The following is a 27,711-nucleotide window of genomic DNA, read 5'->3' as shown; positions in this document are numbered from 1 at the left end:
AGTGTTCAGGCCAGCTCACCCCCCCCCCCCCCCCCACTGTTTAAAACGCTTATGAAGACACTGACCCTAATTTGTAGACAGTGTAAATTATTTTTGGAATTTACAGCTTTGTTACCATTAAATAACATTTCAATTTTAGCAAGTCCAATGTGTTTGTGGATGTTCTGATATTTGTAGTGGCAAAAAAAAACCACACATTTTATGCTAAACAGAAAATACGTATTTTGGGAATAGTACGTATAGCTATACAGCAGCCATCAATCGGTGTATCGTATCTTGGACTATCGCGATATTTGATCGCAGTATTGTTACACCGCTGTTGTCCAGACGGATGAGACCTAGTTACCAGTGGGTATCGTGCCATGCTCCCTCGGATTGTTTTTGTTTTGTTTTTTTGTTGTTGTTGTTTTTTGGGGGGAGGGGGGGGGGGGGTAAAGACAATTCGCTTTGAACAAAAACCTAATGATTGTACTTGTTATCTCTGTTATTTGCAGATTGGAGGTCGTTAAACATCTATTCTATTCTATTGCAGACTGGAGGTCGTTAAACATCTATTCTATTCTATTGCAGACTGGAGAAGACATTTGAAAATAGAATTGATTACATTTTATCGCGTCGCCCAGCTCCGTGCCCGCGATATTATTATCCAAGAAAAAGAAAGGTTTGTTTATTGTTTGAAGAATTTTTGCTGCAATTATAACATGTTTTCGACTAGTAGGACCTTTTTATCTAAATGCGATGTATTGTCGTCTTTAAAATATTGGTGTCTTGTAATATCTATTGTGTTTTTGGTCGTTGTTATGTTTATAGTAATCCAATATTTTATATCCCAATAATTTCGTATGTACGAATAAATATATTATATATTAGGAAATAAAAAGAAGTTTCAGCTATTAGAAACATTAGAACAATCATAAACACACTGGATACAGTCAATGTACACAAACTATTTTTAATAATAAAAAAATATCTGTCATTTATCATTTTATTTTTGTTTTTCATTAAAAAAATAAATAAAATTTGATTACTTTTAAATCTTATAATTTAGATAATGTATGATCTGCACATTGTTGTAACTGCACCAGGAACTTTAATTATTAATGAAGTTTGTTGATTTTCAATTTATATTCTTTGTTTCTTCTTTTTGTTTTGTTCCCCACCCCTCATGTTAGGAGTTGTGTTTCTTGTTATTTGTTGTTGTTTTAAGGTGTATGGAGTACATTTATCACTCTTTAAAAAAAGTAACCTACTCAAAGTGAAAATTACCCTCGAGAGAAAGGTGATTTCATATAACCTAAAGGCTTGCAAATGTAGGCTACATTATGGCCAAAATAGCGCCACTTAGTAGCCTACGCATATTTGAACTATAGGTATGGATACTGAAACTGATCATTTAAAACATTATGGGAAGTCCAACAGCATAGTAAGGAAATAATTAAACATATTAAAAATTATGTATATTTATGTGAACATTTTATACTCCGTTATTTTATCCTTTTATAGTAGGCCTAATAATAATTTGTACATAACTGCATGACATTTTAATGACTAGGGTGACGTTTTTACACACCACACTAAAGGGACCTCCCGAGTTTGTAGCTAGTTTAAAACGTTTTCAGCTAATAAAATATTTGTATCTAATTAAACATTTACTTACATTATCTAGCTTAGAATATGAATATATCTATTGGACATCATAATGTTTTGTAGTATATCAATATCGATGTTTGGTAGTATATCAATATCGATGTTTGTTTTAAATAATTTCGAACATAACCTACGAATTTATTATCAAGTTCTTCCAACAGCCAAATGAAAATTGAAATAATTTGGCCAAAGATCATTCCAAATGAGTAAATTTGTCCGTACTTAATGAATTTTTTTTAATTTAAAATATTTGTTCGTAGGCCTACTAAATGATATAGTTACGGGAAAATCGCGGTTTTTTATTTATTATTATTTATTATTATATTTTAAATTGAAAAATCAGTATGTGTTTATTTTACAGTTCGACCGAACCCCCCCCCCCCACACCCACCCCCCAAAATCGCTTTTTTTATAATTTAATATATCTGACATTATTATATTTACTCAACATAGAAATATATGCCCAATATCTCTGCAATCTATTTTGGAACACCCCCCCCCCCCCCCCCCTTTTCAAAACTCAGCATAGAAATATAATCCCAATATCTCTGCAATCTATTTTGGAACCCCCCTTTTCAAAATCCTATGTACGCCCATGCTAAGGCTTAAAACTCGGAGTAGTCCCTTTAAAGTTTTTAATCTATAAATGCGTGTTTTGTCTGTCTTGTCGTGAAGTATAACATGTAGCCCATATTTCTTAGTAGGCGCCAACTAGTATACACGTTATATGTGAGCGTATGCACGTAATTCAATCCGCCTGATTTAATTTTCTTTCCCACTGTTTTTCCCAAAGGACGTCGACGCTATATTGAGCTAGGAATATAAATAAGACCGCGTTGTTTCTTCTTTTTATCTGTTACTGTGTTAGACAATAAATGCTGAGCCGCAAATAACTGACCAAAAGATCGCTCGGTCTGCGTTTATGTAAAGCCCAGTTTTCCGTATGAAGAATAAATAACTGTAATGAACGAGTATTTCGATCTACTCGGCTAAATGGAAATCGCGAAGGCAAAAACAACACTAAAATTGTCAATACAAAAATACTCGTCGTGATATCGTGACCTCGACCTATTTTTCTCCGATGTAAACAGCCACATGCATTAACATATCGGTTTGTCGAGGGTCAAGGCTAAATATGTTCTCCATGTAACCAATGAAAACAGTTGTGAGAAATACCTACGTAATTGTTAACCAATCAGAAGCGCCAATAGACTCAATGCTTTATTCCAAATACACGCCTTCCAAAAATCATAACATACTGCAGCGTTGAGTTAAAGAACCGGCCGGTTATGTGCACTTTCTGCATACGTTTTTGAGGCGTGTATTTCACTGACAGTCGAAAAAGACGTGAGTTTTGTGTTAGCAGTATAGTGTGGAAGATGCCTAACCACAAACACCACAAATCCCGAGGCAGGGACGTGGATAATATTGTGATAAACAATCGGAACTGTAACGTCGCTGAAAACGGCCATGCGCCACCTCGTGAAGCCGCCGAGGCTAACGGTGGCCAACACTTCTACGAATGTTGTATTCCAACGGGGTGCAAGACTTCGGAGGAGGCCATTGACAGCAACGACCCGTACGATGCGGTTAAAGTTTTCTGTAATAACGAGAACTGCAGCGTGGGGAAGTGGATGCACAAGGATTGTTTCGAGGAGTGGGAACTGTCGGTTCTTGCGTACTTGCGTTCGTGCGGTCGGGCCAGAAGTTGGAGCGAAAAACAGAGGCTTCAGAACCTGTGGACGAAAAAGGGGTACGATTTGGCCTTCAAAGCATGCGACTGCAAGTGTGGCAAAGGACATTTGCGAAAGGATCTGGATTACATCCCGAAACTGGCAGCGCGAGTGGAGGATGTGAAGAAGCAGAAGAAGCACAAGAAGAAGAACGACAAACCCATGCCTGTGATGAGCACGTCACAGAAGACGCCCAACTCAACAGCCCACATGTTAACCACGGCGCACACCACTGGCACCGTTAACTACAACTACATCAACAACAACGTTTACAACGCCAATGTTAACACAACCACGAAGACTAGCCCTGACGGTAGTAAAAGTGGCAGCACATTGTCGATAAACACCACCACCAGAGATGACAACGGAAACCACACAGTCCGTGACGACAATGGCAACAGCACTGACAGCAGTGTGTCCATGTTGCTGACCACCCAGAACGGCAACCCTCAGCGGCAGAGAACGGGCAGCGCCAGCAGTCACAGCAGCACAGGAAGCAGTCCACCAAACTCAGCCACGTCAGGTTCGCCGCTCTCCACCTCCCCAGTGAATGGCAACTGTTTCTTCAAGCAGGTGAAGAAGCTGGAATACCTGGCAGATTCCACTTCAGCCGCGGGCAACATTTTCAAACGTCGACTCGATTATTCTGCATTTGACATTCTACCTCGCTTCAAACAGAATCCGTACAACATTAAAATGGAGGATGAGGGTCCACATGGCAACGACGACACTAGGTCTTTTGTGTTGTCAACGCTCAGTTCATACAAGATGACGTCACTAAAATGCATAATATGCAAGTGCCACCTGCCGGTGTTCGACCACTACCCTTTGATTGATGGAACATTCTTCCTCTCACCACGCGCATACGACGAATGTGTTGTCCAAGTCATCTGGGAAGGCAGAATCCAGTTTCTAAACTCCATTTGTGTGGGCTGTCTAGAAGGTCGAACGGACATAAAGTGTTGTGCCTGTAAGCAGAAGTGGGATGGCAGTTCGTTCGTGCTCGGAACGATGTACACTTACGACATCTTTGCGGCCATGCCGTGTTGCCAGAAGCGACTGACGTGCAAGTACTGTCGCCGCGCCGTTGTGGACGTCACATCCGGCCTCAACTTCTTCAGCCAGTACAGCCAGATGATTATATGTCCGTACTGCAATGCCAACGACTACCACTTCATCCGCTCTCTGGGGGAAACGTTCATCGTAAAACCTATATGTTACTGACTCTAGCCTGCCTCTCCTAGTCCTGAAGACAATGCAACTCACCATGTTCATCATTTAAACGTGCTATCTTCATCTCATCTCGTGTCTCGTCTTGGACAGCTTGCGGACCATATTTTGTATGAACATCGGTGCCACGTGTGTGCGCATGATATAGAGTCCATGTGACGTGCTCACCACGTCGCACCGATACAACGGCTTTTAAAGGCAGCTACTTGCACATTCGGTTTGTTGTAGTTACCTCGTGTGCGTACACGAATGTAAAGTGTGTAGTGAGTGGTCTGAAAGTACAAAACTGTTGTTCGATGGTACAGAACTGTTTGGTGGTACAGAACTGTAGCAGTAAGACTAAAAGATTTACATTGTAGTGGACATTTTTAGCTCCCTTCGTAGTTCAGCTTGTGGACATTTTTCATTTAAAAATATTGATGTAACTATTGTTTTGGAAAAGTTGTTTCAAATATGTCACTATACATATATTGGGTTTATTATATGACTTCTGTGTATGTTTTCTATAAGAACTTATTACAAAAAGATGAGTACCTGGAATGGATATGTTTGGTTTGGGATGTTTTGTGTTGCTATTGTTTTTAAATATGTTTAAATAGGTGTATTTTGGTTGTATTTCACATTTTATAGCGACATGGTTTAGCTGTTATTCACCAAATATTGGTTGCAAAGTAAAGCTGAATTTGGCAAATTTGTTTACAAGGTTTACAATTCATTTTGTGGAATGGGAACCCGGAAGCAATCTTTGCTTCACAGATTTGTAGATTGAAGCAAATCGTAGAATTTGTGAAACAGTTCAAGAAATTACTATCAAAATTAAACTTGCAGCGTAACATTTTTAACAGCAATGTCGAAGACGACAAATGATGATAAAAGCATAAGATTTGTATTGTGGCTTTTGAAAATCAAGAATTCTTGATATATATCTGAAATACTGTTAAAAATATGATGGGAAGCAAATATTTGCTTGTAAAGTGAATTATCAGAAAGCATATTGTGCATTTGGAGCAGCATTAGCTGCCTGCAGCAGGAAGCTGCTTCAAGAATCAAGTTAATACCATTCTTTAACAAGCTTTAATTTTGCTATATTTTGTTTGACTCATTTTTTACATTTTAATTTGGATACAGATTTGTGATCTAACTCGCCAAATTGCAAAAAAAAAAAAAAAATTGCCGAATTAAAATTGTAATCGTAAAGCAATGAATAAAAACTTTTAGTGTGTTGCTTTTGGAATATGTACAGACTAGTGGAATGAAAATGAACGTGAAAGCAGCAGAATACCTGTTAATTATGTAATTATAACAATAAAACTAATTTAACCACGTGCTGATATAATTATCCACCACATTTTAAATAATTATTTAATCATGCTTTTTTTTTATCATAACCAAAAATATATGGTTGTTTGCAGTTTATATGATTATCTTAATTCTGAGATGTATATCATTATATATGCGATTTAAGTTACATTTGTTAATTATACATGATTGATTATTGCCATTTTAGTTGTATGTGTGTTGTCCGTCAGTCGGTCAACATGATATTAAATTTAAAACAAAGGTTGCAGTGACTTTAGCACCCACCCATTCCCAAATTTGAAAACTACTGTTGAAATTAGTTTTTTTTTAAATGTCTTCACATAAATTGGTTCCAATACTTGGAATAGGTCGACCCCTGTTGATGGCAAAAGATGACCCATAGCAATTAGTATTGGTTTCGTTACACCATTCTTTATTTCTGGGTAATATGTGGGGATAAAGGGAGGCTATCTAACAATTTATGAAAATGTATATTGGTTATGTCTATAAAAAAAATAGTAAAACCTATGTTTTTGTTAGTTGACCGACTCCATGTTTTTTGTTTGATGAACTAGTAATAGCATATTAACATACTAGTAGCAGGCAATGTTACTGGATGATGCTTTATGGAGCAGTACAATTATTAGGTTGGTATTTACTGTGGTGGGCGTACAAGCAATCTAATTAAAATTAGCTCCACTATTACATGTGGATCTAAAGACAGCCAGTTGGAGCTCATGTCCACCAATCAAAACCTTACTTGCAGAATCCTGCCAGTGATTTATAACTAACAACACTGCGTAGTCCCCAATGTCCAGGTAACATTTCGTCTGTAAATAATAATTTAAATATTGACCAATCACACTTCGCCTTTTACAACGTTATTTGGGATAATACAAATTTTAAAAATATCGGGCGAGTCTATTTTAGTGGCTGCAGTACAGCGAACCATACCAATACGTACGGGGTGGGTTATCAGTCTTCAATTTTACATAAAAAAATTATTTATTTATAAAATTAAAAAAACCTAAATCAGTCTTCAGTTTTACATTACAAATTATTTATTTTATAAAATAAAACATGTTTTAAGGCATTCGTAATTCACACGAAACATGTTGTATACCCTCAGGATAATTTGGAATGTTTTCAAATTATTTTTAAATCACTGGCAGGATTCTGCAAGTAAGGTTTTGATTGGTGGACATGAGCTCCAACTGGCTGTCTTTAGATCCACATGTAATAGTGACATGTAATAGTGGAGCTATTTTTAATCAGATTGGCGTACACGGTGTTGGATACTACAATTGTCGTATGTTGCTATTTTTGTTTACTGCTGATTAATTATCTTTTCTCTGTAGTTTTATACCGTTAGTTTTAAAACATGACTACCTTACCTTCCCACTGGCTGAATGATGTGCATTGTTGCTTGTGAGCCAAGTCGGTGTATGTACTGTATACCAAATAAACCTCGTTTCTTTAATTAAACATCTCTTTATTATTTCCTGTGTGTGCTAGTGGTATTCTGATGATGGATTATAATTAAAACTTAAAGGGACATGCCCTAGTTTTTAAACACTATAAGCATATTTTCCAATATTGGAGCCGTTTTTGTTCACTGTAATCAAAATTTACTTACATTTTATTGTTTAGATTATCCATTTTCATACATTTGAAGTGTTTCTGGTCATTATGGTGGTTTTATTATTACAAAATACATTTCTCATGTTTTTAAAAACGCACATGCAGTCCATTGCATGAAAGGAGCAGGTTTCCTCTCATCTCTGTGATCCTTAACCATAGGTCAGAAAGAAGGAAAGAAAGAAAGGTTTTATTTAACAACACACTCAACATATTTTATTTATGGTTATATGGCGTCAGACATATTAATCATAGGTCGGAAGCAATACATGTATAACCATAATTAAAATGTGTTGTGCGCCACAAGCGGTATATCAAAGGTTGTGGTATGTGCTATCCTGTCTATGGGATGATGCATATAAAATATCCCATACTACTAATGGAAATGTAGCAGGTTTCCATTCTTAGATTATTTCAAAATTACCAAATGATTAATAAATCAATGTGCTCTAGTGGTATCGTTAAACAAAACAAACTTTAAAATGTGTTAAATTAAAAAAAAATATATTCTTATTACAATGTAAATGGCGTCTATGTGGGTTCATTTTTTTCAATCATACATATAAATTGACTTTTAACTTATTTTTGTGTGTATATCAAACTAAGGTTCAAGCTTGCTCTCCTGGACACCTCATTTGTCTGCCATGTCTGGGCTGTTTGTCCAAGACTGTGTTAATAGATTTTTCTTACATGACCGTACAATAGTTTAGTGTATGTTTTTTTTTTGTTGTCCTACTCTACAAGGGTGTAGGTAGGTTGGGGTTTCGAATGAACACCCCCTCCCCACCACCATCACCCACACACACACACACACACACTGATGCTAAAAACTATTAGGCTATCCACATAGGTGTCCAGGGAAATGTACAGGGTTTTAGTTTTTTCCTGTATATACAGATAAACATCTAGCTTGTGCGCCCCCTCCCCCTTCTACAGATTGCCCCGCCTAGAGGCCTGGTATGGGGCCTGAACGGTTAAAATTCCCTACCGGTCTGCGATCCTCGTACCTACCAGTGCGATGTGTATCTGTTGAAGAGCACTCACAGCTGTTCGTTACTCCCCTTCTATCCGTCTGTTCGTTCGTATGTCCCACATATAGTTTTACGGACTTTCTTTTTGTTTGCAATACCCCAAGACATCTTTGTATATAGCTTTATCATGTATTGTTACAGACCAAGTTTGACTTTCATGTTTATTTACCCATGTTTTCTACAGAGATATGGCCCTTGAACTTAGGAGATTGCCCCCCCCCCCCCCCCCCCCAATCCGGACTTTTGTTTTCGTAATGCCTCAATATATTGAGCTGAAATTTTGCGTTTAGCTTTATCATGACATGTACTGCTATAGATCAAGGTTGACTTACATGGACGATGTACCCACCCACCCCCACACACTCAGTATGGCCCTTGAACTTAGGAGATACGGAATTTGTTTGTCCCCGGTAAAGGACAAGTATTGCTTTAGCAGTACTCTCAAAATGCTTGTATTAAGTACGAGAGGTGTCATTTATATAAATGTTACCAACACATTTCTTTGCAGTTTGATGTATAATAGTTCATAATTTTTAACAAAACATGCTAAAATAGCCAAGCAAGAATGTAGATAGACGTTATTACATATAAACATTCTACATTGCGAATGGTATGCACCTAATAACTTAACATTTGGGTATCACCAGGAATGTTTGAAAGGGTTTGTGGGGGTTTTAATGAACTAGTCAATTGTATCATAAACTCTTTTGTTTTTCCAAAGGAAGATATTGCACTAAAATTAATATGCACCATCCCACAGACAGGGTAGCATATACCACGGCCTTTGATATACCAGTCGTGGTGCACTGGCTGGAACGATACAACATTGCATTCATTATATAAATGTTTAAGAAAGTTGTCGTAGACCTAATTTTGTATATCTGCGCATTTCGACTTTTTGAATTACTCTTCCTCAAACTAAGTTTTAAAAATATATATATATTCGTGACCTGATACATTAGCATAAAGCTATCGACAGCTCTATGATAATACATAATCTATAGTCTTGTTGCTTTTTCCGCATAATAATTATCAGTGGTTAAAACATTAAAAAAACAGAGAAAAGGTAATAATAGTGCCCTATGTTTGAGCTATGCTATAGATAACATTGTCAATACACATGAAAGAAATCACGACTGTATGAACGACTTGTTGATCTGAATGTAGTGTATATAAAAACACCACTCGATCGCGGTCTAGTCCGTGTCCACTGTCCCTGACAAGAGCCGCACACCGTGTTTTCTCTCTAGGTATTGATCGACGCGGCGTCGTGCTGTAAGACACGTACTGCTATACACCGGCCGTTATTATTATTACCACAGACCTGCTGGAGTCTCACTAGTGCTATCTTACAGTCACATATTGAGCTACTATATCGTAAATTCATGTACGCACGCATCATCAAATGTGGGTCATTAAAATATACAAACAAATTTTATAAGCTGTGAAAGACTATAATGAAATATATAATTAAACACTGGCGTAGGAAGTGTGGGGGGGGGGGCAAGGGGGCATATGCCCCCCCCCCCCCCCACCACACTTTTCAGATATTTTGCTTTATAACAATGTAAAAGTGTGTAAATATAAAAGTGTGCTCCCCCCCCCCCCACCACCACTTTTTGGCACCTTCCTACGCCACTGAATTATATATATATAAACTCTATAGGGCATACATAAAAACGTATTAAATGAATTAATAAATAAAATTATAAATTAATATTTAAAAAAATAAATAAATTATCGTCTTTTAAAATTACATAGCAGCACTGGCGTAGCCAGGGGGAAAGCCATGAGGCCCATGATGGCAATGTCCCACCCCAAAACACACCACGTTATAGGCCTATATTTTCTCCCATAACATTACTCGTAGACTAAAACAATGTTACCCACCCAATAAAAAATCCTGGCTACGTCAGTGCATTACGGGTTGTGGAAAATATGATATATCAGCGCTATTCTTCGTCTAAAAATTAACTGGTTATGGCTAAGGCATTTACAAAATGCTTTATAAAACAATTAAAGGGTCTCAGTTCAGTAAAATGGACACTACATAAACATTTAAATCTTCATTGAGTATTCTAGCATTAGCCATTATTAAAATGTGTATAACCTTATGTCTGTAGTACCCCCCCCCAAAAAAAAAAACCCACAAAAAAAACAAAACAAACAAAAACACACACAACAACAAACAAATCAAAAAAAAAAAAAAAAAAAAAAAACCCACACAAAAAGCACGTGTTTATTCACACGTGTCTATGACTAGGTATAAACATCCATATTTACCTATGCACATATGTTGCAAAATATGCCCTCTTCAAAGCTTTGTATTATTTTTATATAATAAAGTTAGTAAACAATATATTTTTTATATACATGTAGTTCATGCTGCAGTAACTGACGTGTCTATACCAGTTATAAAGGTTCGAGCAAATAAACAGCGTACAGTAGAACACCAATGAGCGGTGCCGTGTTCGTGCATAATGAAAAAGTTAGTTTGTATTGTTTAACGATACCAATAGAGCATATTGCTTTATTAATCATCGCCTATTGGATGTCAACCATTTGGTAATTTTGGCATATAATTTAGTCTTAGAGAGGAAACCCGCTATATTTTACAATTAATAGCAAGTTGTGGGTGTTTTTTTTATATATGCACCATACCACAGACAGGATAGCACATACAATGGCCTTTGATATATCAGTTGTGGTGCACTGGCTACAACGACATGTATGATGAACTCGTTACATAAAACACAATTATGCCGCACACAACCAGGCGCGGATTCAGAGGCGGCGAAGGGCGCATGCTACCCTTTTTTGGCTGACGTCAAAAAGTTTTTTAAAATAATAAAAAGTCTGTTCAAATACTTCTTACCATGTCCGGCGTCCCCTTCCTTCACAAACCCTTGATCCGCACCTGGCAACAGCCCACTCGTGTGAATTGCATTCCTTCAACTGAGATGGGGGGAAGGGGGAAGAGAGATATAAGACCAAATACAGCAAATGAGTTAATGTTATACCACCTGTTGTGAACTGCGTGGAGGGGATGGTAGGGGGTTAATGTTATACCACCTCTTGTGAACTGCGTGCAGGGGATGGTAGGGGGTTAATGTTATACCATCTCTTGTGAATTGCGTGGAGGGGATGGTAGGGGGTTAATGTTATACCACCTCTTGTGGAGGGGTGGTAGAGGGTTAATGTTATACCACCTCTTGTGAACTGCGTGGAGGGGATGGTAGGGGGTTAATGTTATACCACCTCTTGTGAACTGCGTGCAGGGGATGGTAGGGGGTTAATGTTATACCATCTCTTGTGAATTGCGTGGAGGGGATGGTAGGGGGTTAATGTTATACCACCTCTTGTGGAGGGGGTGGTAGAGGGTTAATGTTATACCACCTCTTGTGAACTGCGTGGAGGGGATGGTAGGGGGTTAATGTTATACCACCTCTTGTGGAGGGGTGGTAGAGGGTTAATGTTATACCACCTCTTGTGAACTGCGTGGAGGGGATGGTAGGGGGTTAATGTTATACCACCTCTTGTGGAGGGGTGGTAGAGGGTTAATGTTATACCACCTCTTGTGAACTGCGTGGAGGGGATGGTAGGGGGTTAATGTTATACCACCTCTTGTGAACTGCGTAGAGGGGATGGTAGGGGAGGCGGATCGAGATGTGGCGCGGTTGTAGAGAACACGCTACTAATGCTATAGGAGTCGTAGGATCGAAACCCGCGATGAACCCATAGTATCGTTGCTTTATGGCATACTAGAGACCATGCTGTTTGCTGTCATATCTGTCGCACATATAAAACAACTTGCTGTTCATTTAGAAAATAACATATGTGGTGGTAGAAGATATTTTCTTCTATTCTAAACCTAGCATCGCCATTTCCGCATGACGAATATCTATTTTAAGCCGTTAATTTGAAATATGTGTTGAAGGTGTCGTTAAACACAAATAGTTCTTTCTTGCTTTTCATTTGTTCATGATGTTTTGGCTTTACAAAGTACACTTGTGGACATATACATTATGCAGTATTATTTGTCTACAAAAATAATGAATGGTCCACATGAATGGATCTATTGCTGACGGTTTAACGAGGGGTGGCGAAAGAATCCATTTGGTTTATTGGGTAATTCTGTCCGTCAGCAGTGCCTGGTCATAAATGTTGATGACTCACCTCACACGCAGTTTTAAACCGGCTTGAAATTCGGTTACATTGTTGTCACATAACACACTAATTTTTATTTGTACACAAGGAACATGTAAATAACTTATTTATTTATTTGTTTATCTATCTATCTGTCTGTCTGTCTGTCTGTCTAACTGACTGACTGACTGTTTGACTGTCTGACTGTCTGTCTGTCTTTTTGTAGGTTAGAAAATGGCGCCAATACCGAAAACCGGAGGCTAAAGGCTCCCATCCAGTGAGTGACGACTATACTAATTATCATATGTTAAACCCTCCACTATTACTTTAGCACTTACCCACAAATATAAAATCCCGACTACATCAGAGGAGTCTTTTGTATGTTAATTGTTTCCAAATCCTTTCGGTCAATATCCCAAATATGGAGAAACAAGAACTAGAGGAGGAGGAGGAGCTTGAGTAGAAAGAACAAGGAGGTGATAGAAGAAGATAAAGAGTAGAAAGAAGGAGACAGAAGAAGATGAGGAGGGAGAAGAAAGAGGTAGGAGGTAGACGAAAAAGAAGAGGAGCATGAGGAAAAAAGAAGAAAAAGAAGGAGAAAAAAGGAGGTACAGGAAGATAACAAGAAAGAGAAAGGAGGAGGTACGGGAAAATAAGGAGTAGAAAGAAGAAGGAGGAGTGAGATTAGGAATTGAAGGAAAGAAACGAAGTGTTTTATTTAACGACGCACTCAACACATTTTATTTACGGTTATATGGCGTCAGACATATGGTTAAGGACCACACAGATTTTGAGAGGAAACCCGCTATCGCCACTACATGGGCTACTCTTCCGATTAGCAGCAAGGGATCTTTTATTTGCGCTTCCCACAGGCAGGATAGCACAAACCATGGCCTTTGTTGAACCAGTTATGGATCACTGGTCGGTGCAAGTGGTTTACACCCATTGAGCCTTGCGGAGCACTCACTCAGGGTTTGGAGTCGGTATCTGGATTAAAAATCCCATGCCTCGACTGGGATCCGAACCCAGTACCTACCAGCCTGTAGACCGATGGCCTGCCACGACGCCACCGAGGCCGGTAGGAATTGAAGGAAAACATAACTTGTATTATAGGTATACCCAGTTTGATTGAAATAAGATCGTCCGGTGCACGCCACGTTGTCTCAGAAAAACTAACGGTATTCCGTTTGCAGATGACCTCCCATTCGACCATTAAAACACTGTCTACATAACCGTAAGAGACGGGGTGGTGAGGGGGGCAACCCCCCCCCCCCCCCCCCCCCCCCCGCCAGTGCTGAAGCAAAACTTCAAATTCTGGCAAACATTAAACAGATATTCGGTCAAAATGTGCTTAGCTGAGACCTTTTTACTATGTATTTCTGTCATTCTACCTTCGCAAATGAGTAGTGATTCGTTTGATTCATACGGTGCCAGACTAAAATAAAACGCATTAAATCGAATGTGACAAAACACACCGCGTCTGTGCTGACGTGAACTACAGATATGGCTACAGACGTCATAGAACATGCGCTATATTTTCACACTGCCAGACGGGCAGATGCACCATGTTTGAACCTTACTCATTAATTGTTCTTAATAACTAATAGGAAAGGTACATATTAATCAATGTGGATTTCTCATACTTATTGTTTATTTTCATATAGAAATAAATTTATCTAAAGATATGAACGCATTAATATATGTTGATAGCACGCTTCAGGTACAGACCCAGACGTCAAAATACACCAGACATAGTGTCTGTGCTTCACTTGCCAGACCCACACACAGACCCAGACCCGGTGTGTTGTGGGCCTTATGATTTTGTCCAGATTCGGCCATTTTCGTTTAATTCGGGCAAAACTAGCCTGCCCCCCCCCCCCCCCCCCCCCCCCCCCACTCCCCCTAAAAAAAATGGAAGCCCGTACGCCTATAACTGCCTACACAAGTCTGCCAACAGGCTGAGGCAGGACGGTATCAATCTACTATCAATACAGGTAAGTGAACAGTAACATGTGAATGATCACTGCTATACCGGGGTTACACCACTGATGAAGCGGAATACGTCCACAGCTCTGTAGCCTACACATGATAGGACAGAGGTAGGCTCTGTCTTGTACTGAAATACAGATATGGTTTGATTTGTTAAATGCAAGCTTGGACAAATGTGTTACGCGAATTTGCATACGTATGTAATATGGTCACGGGAATACATGTACTTTGAAAAGCAATGTAGAATCATGAGCGAATCGTTAGTTTGATCACTGTAATGTTTAACCGTGTTCAATCCCCGTGGAAGGCGGGGGATCATGGGGGGATCACAGACAGTACTTTCCGTGACGCATAGGATACATATATTTCTGATATATATTTATTTTGATAATCAAAATTTAAAAAATAATAATAATTATTGCACCAACGGTTACCAGATGAGTTAATTTCTTCATGTTAGGCGGGGCTGGGGTGGATGTTGTGGTGTTGATGGGAGTGTTTGTTTTTTGTGTATGTGTTGTTGTTTGTGTTGGGGTTTTATGTGGGTATGGGGAAGGTTTTGTTGTTGTTGGTGGTGGTGGTGGTGGTGGTGTTTTTTGCTTTCTTACGGGAGTCGTGTCTGCATCTGTTTAATACAACATTATTTTATATCATTTTATTATGCGAAGGGGCGGGACGTAGCTCAGTGGTAACGCGATCGTCTCATGCGCGATCGGTTTGGGATCGATTCCCGTCAGAGGGCCTATTGGGCTATTTCTCGTTCCAGACAGTGTACTACGACTTGTATATCAAAGGCCGTGGTATGTGCTATCCTGTGTGGGATGGTACATATAAAAGATCCCTTGCTACTAATGAATAAAGGTAGCGGGTTTCCTCTCTAATGTTTGACATCCAATAGCCGATGATTAATAAATCAATGTGCTCTAGTGGTGTAGTTAAACACACAAATTTAAAAAAAAAAAATTATGTGAAATACAATAATTAGATAATCCATGCCTTGTTTCTAGGTAAGGCTCTGGTCTCAGGTGGCGCCCCATTCCCCATCTTTGTATAGCTGGTGTCACTTAGGGTGGCCCATTCTCTTTTCGGAGGTGGGGGGATACTCAATTAAGGCACGCAAACGATGATAGTTTTCAGCAGATTCTACGGGGGCAATTGTTTTTAGGAGTGGCGACACCCTTCATGCCCTCCCCTTATCAGTAACGGGCCTGCCCTTACAGATAATCATGTTCCTCCTATACTCTTGAAACAGTAAAAACTAAATAAAGTGTGTGTTTACGTTCCTAGCGGTCATATTGACACATCCTGGCATTTCCAGTCACGTGAGTCATGAGTTTCTGACTCACTACAGAATTAGAAGGAAACAAATTAAAATAAAAAATAAATTAAAAATTCCAGACACGGAAAAAATTGTTAAACAGGAATGATACATTAACGCCACAAAACAACAGAATTGCAGAATTTAGTAAGAGACGCTAAGTTGACTATAATTGCTTTGAAGTTCAAATCTGTGTTAAAAAAAGAGAGTTAAATACAAAATGCTAAAAACAAATACATTTTTAAAAAATTAAAAGATAACGCAGAAAAACATGTAGAATAGATTAGTGTATTTAGTTTCCGTGTTTTCTTGTCTAAACGTATGATATGCAAATGGTGTTTGCTAATGGCTGTTAAAAGGATATCTGATTGCCGCAAAATGTTTTATATTTACAGCTTGGCAGGCCTGACGCCAGGTGTCATACGTGCAACGTAAACGTTCTTCACCACAGTAATTACAATATTAGCCATTTTCGCTGCGGCTGCGTGGACTAAGTCTCCAGATATTGAAAAGGTTCATCTTCCATTCTGTAAACAAATACTTGGTGTGAATCGTAAAACCACAACTCATATGGTGTACAATGAATTAGGTCGTTATCCATTTCAGATATCTAGATATAGAGCAATATTAAAATACTGGTTAAAACATACACAAAATGATAACTGTATATTAAAAGAATATAACAAAGAAATGTTTAAAGATTGTGAATCTCGTATTAATTGGGCTACACAAGTGTTGGACAGTGTTGGTAGTCGTATGTTTGGTTGTGTCAGAATTTTACCAGTGAAAGTCTATTTATTGCCGATGTATCTGCAAGCCTTAAAGATATATATTTGCAAGATATGCATGCAACATTTTCAGCTTCCTCTAAATGTTTCATTTATAAGTTTTTAATTGATAATCATTGTCTACAGTATTATTTGTCACAAAATTTATTTTACAGAATTAGAAGTTTCATTTGTAAATGTAGATGTTCAGCACATTTACTTTTTATAGAAACTGGTCGTTACCAACAAATACAACGTGGCCAGAGAATCTGTAGTCTTTGTAACAGTAACCTGACTGAAGATGGATTTCACCAACAACTACAACGTGGCCAGAGAATCTGTAGTTTTTGTAACAGTAACCTGACTGAAGATGAATTTCATCAACAAATACAACGTGGCCAGAGAATCTGTAGTCTTTGTAACTGACTGAAGATGAATTTCACCAACAAATACAACGTGGCCAGAGAATCTGTGGTCTTTGTAACTGACTGAAGATGGATTTCACCAACAAATACAACGTGGCCAGAGAATCTGTAGTCTTTGTAACAGTAACCTGACTGAAGATGAATTTCACTTTATTTTGTGTTGTCCATCCAACACTGATTTGCGGGTTAAATATATCAAAACGTAAAAATATAGTTTGCTTTTGAAATAGTAGACGACCAATTTCTGTTTGGTATATATGAAGCCCTATACTCCACTTTGGGTTCACTGCGCCCACTGCGTCAAATAAGCCTACATTTTGTCGTCTATTGGTTAGAAGGCGGTCATTAAAACGTACGTCTTAATGCCTTCTAACTTATTTAGACGGCATTTCATTGCATGGTTACTTCATCGATCGTTGTGCCCCCCCCCCCCCACTCCCCCTACACACACACACACACACACACCTCCACCCATTATCTACGGAAACCACAACTAGCGGTTAATTGCAAAACTGTCACAGCCTTAAAAATGCAACACTCTGTTATGTTAAAGACTGTATACGTTGCTTACAGGCCAGTCGTGTCGTAGTATATGGCAGTTCAGTCGATTCTTCACGATTAAGACACTCAATATGCAAGTGTGTCACAGAAACTGGCTCAGATGGATGGACAACGTTTGTTTGTTTGTTTGTTTATACTCATGTTTGTGTTTATATCCAATTGAGGTTCAAACACGCTGTCCTGGGCACACACCTCAGCTATCTGGGCTGCTTGTCCCGGACAGTGGGTTAGTTGTTAGTGGTTGGTGAGAGAGACATCGGTGTAGTGGTCTTATACCTACCCATTGAGTCATTAAACTCACTCTGTGTGGGTACAGGTAATAGGATGCGAGCCCAGTACCTAATCGTCTTAAGTCCGGTTGCTTAACTACTACAGCTGTCGTCTAATTTAAAGGGAGGGTCAACTCAAATATGAGCCTGATGTGTTGAAAAGATGCATACCCGGACGACTAACACATACTGACACTTTAAGAAATGAAAAACGCGTAATTTTAGAGTTAATAAAAAAAACCGTGATTATTCCTGCTAACTGGGGGCGGCCATTTTCTTTTGTTTCCGGTGCGTCAGGAATTCTAGTTTGGGGCGAAGTGACGTCAGCTTCGATCAATTCCAGTATGCACAGTGTAAACAAAGGCAGTCATTTACGACAAGACGCTTCGCTTTTATCAACCTGACTTGTAAAACAACATAAATTACTTTATAATATAATAAACTATTTAACTAAATATACTTCAATTTGCATTAATAGAACGAAATGGGGTTATAGTATTTTTCTCTCTTAAAAAAACCATTGGTAGGGTGCATTGGGGGAAAAACGACCACTCACGATACCCAAGTGATACTTTTCTTTTCTTTGGGACTACGTAATTGGTCAGTTTTGTGATTTTCGATGGGAAAGTCTACTTAATCAAGGGCTTCACTGAATTATTTACAGTAATAAAGGACGGCTAATAATGTCCGTTATCATTTTAGGGGTGGCCGCGCGGCTACCCCACAATACTCTGTGATCTTTATAAAACGTGCACGTATTTTTGTGTGTGTCTAGACACCTTGACTTAATGACCGTCCAAAATATACACCTGCCAATCAGGAACCACAGGTACAGGCCACGGAGAGAAAAGACCAATTAACTAAGAACACACTCCGATTATCATTTCAGTAAGTGGGTTAATGTAGGTACAAAACATAATACAGTTATTTCGACACTTTGACAATGATGGTTTATTTTGTATTGAAAAATAATATATACTTATTGCTGGCTTACTGGGATGGATATTATTACAGAACATTACGATGCATCCGCAAAAATCAGGTATGTTTTGTTTCTTCAGTTCTAAGACTAATTCCTGACGTGACACGTTAAGTATTACGTAACCACCGGCTCGCCAGAGGGCGTATTCAGTGGGATGGTACGAAATGGCTGCGCCAGTTATATATACTAGCCGTCACATTTAACCGTTTTGTTAATTAACTATACGATTATACTTGTTGATATTAAGCAATAATGTGCATATGCATACCAGGCCAAATCCCTTAATTGCCCCTTCCTTTAACTGATCGTTGTCCAGCCTAATTTAGCCAAGAACAGACTTGCTTTTTATCTTAACCATGAAGTACCGACTGAAATTTGAAAAGCCATCTTAGGCTCAATGACGAGTTACGTGGCAAAATATATTATGAAATTATTGGCCTGTCAAGACGCCAACATTGATTTATTAATCATCGGCTATTGGTGTCAAACGTTTGGTAATTTTGACATGTAGTCTTAGAAAGAAAACCCGCTACATTTTCCCTTAGTAGCATGGGATCTTTTAAATTATATACACAGACAGGAGAGCACATACCACGGCCTTTGGTAGCAGACTTAACGTCAGTGTCGATATTCTAGACCCTACTTCATGCTCTGTCTGCACCTAATGATGTCTATTTTTAATATATGTTTCTATTCTAATATGTTCTTTCAATTCTATTGTATTATGTGTTGTACATAATTTTCTTTATTTTTAGTATATGAGTTTTAGTTACTTACGTAATAAATGTTTGTTTACATTTTATTAACAATATGTTAAGTAAATGCTCTTTTAATTAAGGATGTTCTTTTATAAGTTTCATTTTCTTTTCTGTTAATTAACCTGGTATTGGGGTCTGGCCGGTCCTCGGGATGAATGACGGCCTAGGTTTGCCTTTTATGTACTTTTATGTGTGTTTGTTTAAACCAATATGCTGGGAGAAAGAGCTGGACAACAGAGGTTATCCTTTTCAGGGTATGTTTCCCCCAGGCAGGCAAAGGTACATACAAAAATGTTATAGCCACTAAGGCTATATAGAAACATATAGCGAAATTAATTGTGCTCTGTGGCCTGATATGACTACCAATCTTCACGGAAGTTGGAGAGCCTTGGGATGTCAGGCGCGTATGCGGGAATTTTAGAAGTAGGGGGAGGCGAGGTGTCTAGATTCTGGCCTGCTAAGTTTATAGGGGGATCAGGACATGCTCTTCTGAAAAATGTATTGAAAAAAAAAAATGCTTGAACATGGTGGGTCGACTCCCAAAAGCCTCTCCCTACACACGCGTCTGGACGTCTAGCTGCTAATCGGTTTGCGTTCTCTCCGCCACTCCTACACGACGGCGGACTTTCATCCTCATGCTCATCACAGGCCCGTAGGAATCGGGGTGGGGTGGGGGGGGGGGGAGGGGGCTCCACTTGAGAACAAACGTACGTTATTTTTTGTCCTACTCTACATACATAAAGGTAAAAAATATGACTTGTGCTCCCTCCCCCACCAGAGGCTGTAACCTCCCAGTTATATATTGTGACCCCCCCCCCCCTCCAAATATTGTTCCTACGGGCCGGCATCAACATCAGTCATCTCATTTCGTTGGGACAATGCATGAATATGACGTCAAACTGAATAAAAGTTAGTTTTCTTCAATGAAACCACTGGAGCACATTGATTTATTAATTTGCCTTGCTAATTTTGTCATATATATATATTCTAATTATGTATTTTATATTCTAATTATGTATGCTGTCCAATGTATACCATGCCATGTTTATATGATTCATATATAAATAAATGATTTGATTTGATATATATATATATATATATATATATAGTCTTAGAGCGACAACCTGCTACATTGTTTTCATTAGTAGCAAACGATCTTTTTTATGCACCATCCCTCAGACAGGATAGCACATACCACGGCCTTTGATATACCAGTCATGGTGCACGTGGCTGGAATGAGAAATAGCTCAATGAGTCCACTGATTAATATCGATCCCAAACCGACCGCGCATCAAAATGATAATGATTAATGCCAATATTCTTTTGCAGAAGGTAGGGGGGAATAAAAAAAAATAATAATAAAAAAAAAAAACGTTTTCAATACGGACTTATCGCCTCACCCCGCCGTTTTGGAGCCGTAACCTAGTATTACATTTACAAGCTGTCGTAACCGTATCTGTGGCATTCACATTAATATGTTAGGAGTTATGTCCCTTTGGATATTCTTTTTAGAGTGGATGACATACTTCGTATTGATTTCCGGGGCATTAATGAACGAGGATATTTGTCATATAATTATGAGTTACTGACATGTTCCAACGTTAGGAACCCCAAAATGGATGCTTGTGTGTTTAAGCTAACCTCGTTTTGTTCTTTATGCTTATTATTATTCTTTATAGTTTCAGCAGAGGTGAGTGAAATATAAATAATGGTGACACGACTACCTTTTTTATCACTGAAATTTTATGTATCGTCAACGTTCCTAACTCAGTAACTGCGTTATGCTTCAAATTCCGTTCACTTTGTTTTCTCGTGCACGGTTCGCGCAATCAACATCCGATTTTGTTGTCATCGGCATGTCGTTCATTTATGAGGTTTTTCTTCACAGTTCAGGAACATTTTTATAAACAATAAAGTTGAGAAAAGTAAGTATCTAAATACGAAACTTTACAAATCCCTAAAACCATTAAAGCCGCACACCCTAGTTCCATCCAGCGAAAATAAATTATAATTTGGTTAATCTACAAACCTGTATCACACTTAGATCACGTTTTTATCAAATGGAATGAAAAAGCAGGTTTTATATCGATAAATACCATGGGAATCCCTATGTCCCAATTGCTTGAAATAATTTTGAAAGTTTGTATTCTGATGTCACCGGTAGACGTCGCTCGAAGCACAACAATGCCTACGTCACGACAAATTTCACAAACTTGGGATGCGTTCTTTTCACCTCTCCTGGACATGTTCCAACTGTCCTGTTCTGTTGTATCCCCTCTCCAGATATCGTAGGACGTAGCAAAATTATTTGGTTATACTTACTTGTCTGAACTTTATTGTTACTGAAAATGTTCACGAACTGTGAAGAAAAATCTCACAAATAAACAACAACAAATTGGATGTTGATTGCGCGAACCGTGCACGAGAAAACAAACCGAACCAAAATGATAACGGTCACGTGGTATACCAACGTCTGTGACATTGAAACTGAAATATCCTGTCTAAAAATAGATTAGACCTTGTCTGCTCAACGGTTTTTTCTCAAACGTGCGTCCGTTTTTCAGAAATACGAAAAATGCATTTTGTGGTATTACAAACACCAGGATTACCAGGATTACCAAAAAACACTTCAGGTGAATGGAAATGTATATTCTAAATAATAAACTGTTAGTAAAGTGCAATTTTATTTGTAAAAAAATGGGTTTAATAGCGAAAAACAATGCCATAATGGTTAACAACTAGCCGTAACTAGGGTGTGTCCCTTTAATTTATGATGATTAATTTTACTAAGTCGTTTTTGTTTATTCCTTAAAATTACCGATATTGGGTCCACATGATTCGTAGAAATTGACTTAAAATGGAGAAAGATGAATTAACATTCGGTGTGTGTCACATAACCTCACACATGCCAGATGATCAACAAGGCCAAAGAATTAAATTTTTACGATTTTTAAGACCCCTGTTGTTAGAATTTGTTTTCAATTATTATATTCGATCTGCAAACGGTATGCTACATTTTTGTGCCTCTATTGTAGTGAATAGTATTCATAATCCATTCATAACAGTTGTAAATAATTTTGAGTATATAAATTTTATTAATTTAGAATCAATTCATTATTTTTTTTTATATTTTACAAACTATTCGCAGGTATGAACGTAATGCCTATCAGTATTGACATCAAGTGTGAGCTATGTGTGTTGATAAAACGCGGACCGGACCAGAACGCTTGACAGATTGAATTTTTCCTTTAAATTTTAAAAAATAAATTAAGTGTTCAGCAACTGTGCATAATTAAGAAACATATATTTTTTCATGTAGTTGTCTTAAAAATGGAAAATGACGAACTGCACATGCGCATTACGATACTTTTTGCAAATGCATGCGCCTGAACGCAGTTAGAAACGTCACACTTTTTCCTGTTTATCGTAGGGTGTTTCACTTTTTTTTACTAGAATGGATTTGTAATTTCACTTGAAATCCATATTTCGTAAAAGGTACAATTTTTTAATCACAAGATTTTCTTCAAACATTCAGATGCATTAGTAATGTTCAAACAAAAAAATTTCAATAGCAAGTTTGCATTGGAATATTTCCAGCATTCTTAAAACGGAAATGTCATGTACCCAGTGTATGGTTATTGTAAGGCGATTCAAAGTGATGTCATTGGAATACTGACATCCTTCAAATTCAAAATTAGCTATATTATTACAATGCTTCGCCACATTAAAATAAAAACTGGTCTACTAACCCTGTCAAATTTCTATAACAAGCGGACAATGTTGTTTACAGGTTGATATTTTGTTATTTTTCATAATTCTGGACAAAATATTAATTTTAAGTTTCAAAAGATGAAAGAAATAAAAAGTACCTTTTGTCAAATATATCATATCCAAAAATTACCGTTGGATATGTTTTATTTACTATGTACGAAGCCAAAACAAGGGTGCAAAAAGTGACTGTCATTGACCTTAGTGTTACATCATAAGCTACTTATAGTTATTAAATACAAATCAGGTAATGAAGCAACAACTTTAACAAGGAATCTTTTGGATGCACTTCCCCATGGGCAGGATGATATATGACTGTTGATGATACTTGACTGTCGTGGTGCACTCATTGGAATGGGGAAATATAGAAGGTGATCATCCTAAAACTCATCACATGATAGGCGATTGCTGTACCACAGATCTACATCCTGCCCTGTCAAAATTAGTACTATCGCACTTCAAAATGGCCAAAATGTTAAATTATAAAACAGTTACTCAGGTGTACAGGGGATAGGGTTGCAGGGGTTCAGACTGCTCAAGTAAATTTAATTTTTGTTAAATTTTATTTTTGGGGTGAGCATGACTACCCCAACCCCTATAAACTTTGCTTGCCAGCTAAAATGTCTGCACATGCACCTGTTGTTTTTATTGATTATATAGAGCTGGGCGGTATTGAAAGTTGAGGTTCGGTATCAGTATTTTGGGAGTGATTTACTTCAGTATTGGTACAGTATTCAGTATTGACACAATACCGATACTGATATCAGGGCCGTAGCTGGGGGGTGTGTGTGTGTGTGTGTGTCAAGGGGGGGTAGTTGCCCCCCCCCAGCTAATAATCCGGAAAGCATAGAAACTTAAAGAAAATTCTCTTCTTAACTGTTTAAGGAGTTTTAGACTATTAACTACTCAGTGCCCCCCCCCCCCCCCCCCCCCCCGTAAACAAAAACTCCTAGAGCTCTACGTCCATGGATATGAAGCAGTATTTTGGTTATACATACTCGGCTTTAAATGCATGCCTGAGTTAAGTCTCACCCACTAATTTCATCTAAATAAAATTAAATTCCAGACACAAGGCTCTTGTCTGATTTATACCCAACCCATTTTGCGTTCGTTAGATATATTGTTAGTGCTTTACTAAATTGCATGAAACATTTTTCGATACCAAAATTTCAGTATTTTGAAATTTGCTTGGTATGGTAAATCGGTATTGACATGATACTGATAACGAACGATATATATGGTATACTGCCCAGCTCTAGTCATATAATTCAAGGGGTACCAAATGAAATCAAGAAACTGAAGAACAAATTTATTTTTCAAAATACAACATGTATGTGCATTTTTATTATTATATCAAAGCATATATTTCTTTATTTAGCTGTGATGTCTATTCTAACAAACATCTGATATTATCAAGACTATTTCAGTATTTGCTGCCAACTGAAATCCAAACTAGACCATAAGTCAGTCCCAGGTTATTTTTCACTGGCAGTCAAATTATAGTTTACAAAATAATATCAACTATCTATATTGAACAAACAAGTAAATTAGCATTTATTGTTCATTTGTGAAAGTATTGATTATTTACTCACTTAAAATGACATCTGACCTTTTCACAAGATATATTCTAACCACTTCTGAAGAAGACAAAATCTCTGACTACCTACATACCTACCATACACTGCACACCATAAATTATGTTGGGTGGACCCTGAAAAGCTGTCATATATTGGTTTTACCCCTTTGTGATCAAAATTTTAAGTTTGCAAATCGAGTAGTGAAAGAATAAAAAGTGCATGGTGCATATCAATATTGTTTATGCCAGAAAGCTAATTCATGTTTGACTTACTGGTACCACATACATGTTAGGTTCCTTAAAAAGATTATTGGTGTGTCCCAATTCTTGTTCACACACTTGCTTCAGCCTCTTGTTGATTCTGGGTCTTTAAGTTCTTATAAGATAGCCAGGTTACAGGACTAATTTTCCATTGTATTCCAGAAAATTATTTCAATGTATAATTTGCTCCCCATCCTTTTTTTTATTTTATTAAAACAAGCTTAATATGTGAAATTTTTACCACAAATTGGTAATACTCGTATAATATCAGGTGCAAAATATTATTATAATATTAATTTTAAAATTCTCCAAGTTATTAATCAGTAAAGATGGGTACGGGTTCTTTCACCCTCAGTTTGTCTTTATGTAATTCATTTCAAAGGCACAATTGGTGAAACTGCATCCACTAACATTTGTACATATAGTTGTATCTATAAGTATTTATAAATTATGTGGAAGTTCTAATTTTCTTCTTTAAAAAGTGACCCTAGCATTCAGTAGAGAAGTGCGAGAATGAACTTGATGGAAGTGGACAGTGTTTATTTACTTCAAGTACCATCATCTTATATATTACTTCAAGTACCATCATCTTATATATTACTTCAAGTACCATCATCTTATATATTACTTCAAGTATCATCACCTTATATATTACTTCAAGTACCATCATCTTATATATTTGATGCAGTGGATAATGCAATGAACTCAAGCATAGATTGTACAGTTCATTTTGTAGCAGACAAGGTTAAAAACCATTTAGAAAACTTATTTGTGTATCAATTGATATCTTGGGGTTTTTGTGGTCGGTTTTCTTTGTTTTTGTCTTTTAAATTAGTCTATTTTATATAAAGCACATTGTTGTAGAAAGTCTGTCTAGCTAAGTACAACATGCTTGAGAATACTTGGTACTATACTTCGTGAATCTTGTTGCAGGCAAGCTTTGAAGATTTCCGCTGTAAATGTGTTTGTTCTCTAGAGAAGAATACCACAGCTCGGTCGGTGTATATTGGAGGAAAGGACATCGAGCATAATCAGTGGTTTGTTTGATTTATCATTCGTGTTAGGATTGTTTCTTTGGGTCTGATCCATGTTTATGTAATTTGTATTACATTTTTACAATGTATTTTAATTTGGTGTATGTCATTTATGTATTTTATGGTATTTTAATTAATTCACAATTCAAATACATATATGTACATTCTCAACAAACAGTTATTTCTATTTTCAGCAAATGTAAATATGTTATAAAGCCTGAGTCGCCAGATTTTTGCAACAGGTGTGAGTGCAAATATGACAGAAGGAATACAACTACTATAAAGGTAAGGGGTAAACAACAAAAAAACATCGGCTGGGGACAGGATTTTTGACAGAATCTGTGATAAATGTAGAGAAGTGCCTAAAAGGAATACCTTAAAGGTAGAGTAAACTCAAACAAGAGCTTTATGTGTTGAAAAGATGCATACCTTGACCACCAATACATACTTACACTTTAACAAATGAAAAACGCGTAATTTTAGAGTTAATAAAAAAAACATGATTATTCCTGGGGGCAGCCATTTTGTTTTATTTTTGTGACATCCGGTGGTATAGCTTGGGGCGAAGTGACGTCAGCTTCGTCTATCTCCTCTATGCACAGTGCAAACAAACGCTCTAATTTACGACAAGGTGCTTCGTTTTCATCAACCTGACTTGTAAAACAACATAAATGACTTGATAGTATAATAAACTATTTAACTAAATATATTTCAATTTGCATCAATAGAATGAAATGGAGTTATAGTAAAAAAAAAAAAAATTTAATCCAAAGAAAAAAATGCATATTATTAGGCCTATTGGTATGCTACATTCGAGCAAAAAACAACCACTCAAGATACCCAAGTAATAATTTTCTTTTCTTTGGGACTGCGTAATTGGTTAGTTTTGTGATTTTAGATGGGAAAGTCTACTTAATCAAGGGTTTTACAGAATTACTTACAGTAATAAAGCCTGACGGCTGATCGATTACAATTAGAGGGGTGTCCGTGCGGTTAACACACAATACCCTGTGATCTTAATAAAAGAGGCACATCTTTTTAGTGTGTCTAGACACAGTGTCTGGGGACCGTCTAAATATACACCTGCTAATCAGGAACCACAGGTACAGGCCATGGAAAGAAAAGACCAATTAACTAAGAAAACACTCTGATTATTATTTCAGGACGTGGGTTAATTTATGTACAAAACATAATACATGGTTTATTTTGTATTAAAAATAATATATAATTGTTGCTGGCTTACTGGGATGACTATTATTACAGAATATTGCGATGCATC

General features: G+C 37.5%; 2 protein-coding genes across 5 annotated transcripts in view; both read left to right on the top strand.

Moving 5' to 3' along the window:
- The window catches only part of LOC121371794 (proton-transporting V-type ATPase complex assembly regulator TMEM9-like), a 47,431-nt gene that overhangs the window by 10,843 nt on the left and 8,877 nt on the right, over positions 1-27,711 (top strand). For 2 of the 4 annotated variants that reach the window (XM_041497943.1, XM_041497942.1), the window contains exons 2-5: positions 571-661; positions 12,951-13,001; positions 26,332-26,435; positions 26,627-26,717. In XM_041497943.1, coding sequence (XP_041353877.1) covers positions 571-661; positions 12,951-13,001; positions 26,332-26,435; positions 26,627-26,717 — 337 coding nt within the window. Of the gene's footprint in view, positions 1-570; positions 662-12,950; positions 13,002-21,300; positions 21,484-26,331; positions 26,436-26,626; positions 26,718-27,711 lie in introns of those variants that run through there. The other 2 variants (XM_041497944.1, XM_041497946.1) reach the window with 2 other exon arrangements.
- Positions 2,889-6,450, top strand: LOC121371792 (headcase protein-like). The gene has a single exon (XM_041497940.1). It carries the CDS (start codon positions 3,027-3,029, stop codon positions 4,602-4,604), a length of 1,578 nt encoding a protein of 525 aa, XP_041353874.1. The 5' UTR covers positions 2,889-3,026; the 3' UTR covers positions 4,605-6,450.

Source organism: Gigantopelta aegis, chromosome 4 (genome assembly GCF_016097555.1).
Source record: "Gigantopelta aegis isolate Gae_Host chromosome 4, Gae_host_genome, whole genome shotgun sequence".
Lineage (NCBI taxonomy): Eukaryota > Metazoa > Mollusca > Gastropoda > Neomphalida > Peltospiridae > Gigantopelta > Gigantopelta aegis.
The sequence above is the reverse complement of the archived record's forward strand: the minus strand, read 5'-3'. Positions and strand labels throughout refer to the sequence as shown.

What these genes read in the sequence shown, in the direction of transcription:
- LOC121371792 (XM_041497940.1), top strand. Translation starts at nt 3,027, where the DNA reads ATGCCTAACCACAAACACCACAAATCCCGAGGCAGGGACGTGGATAAT.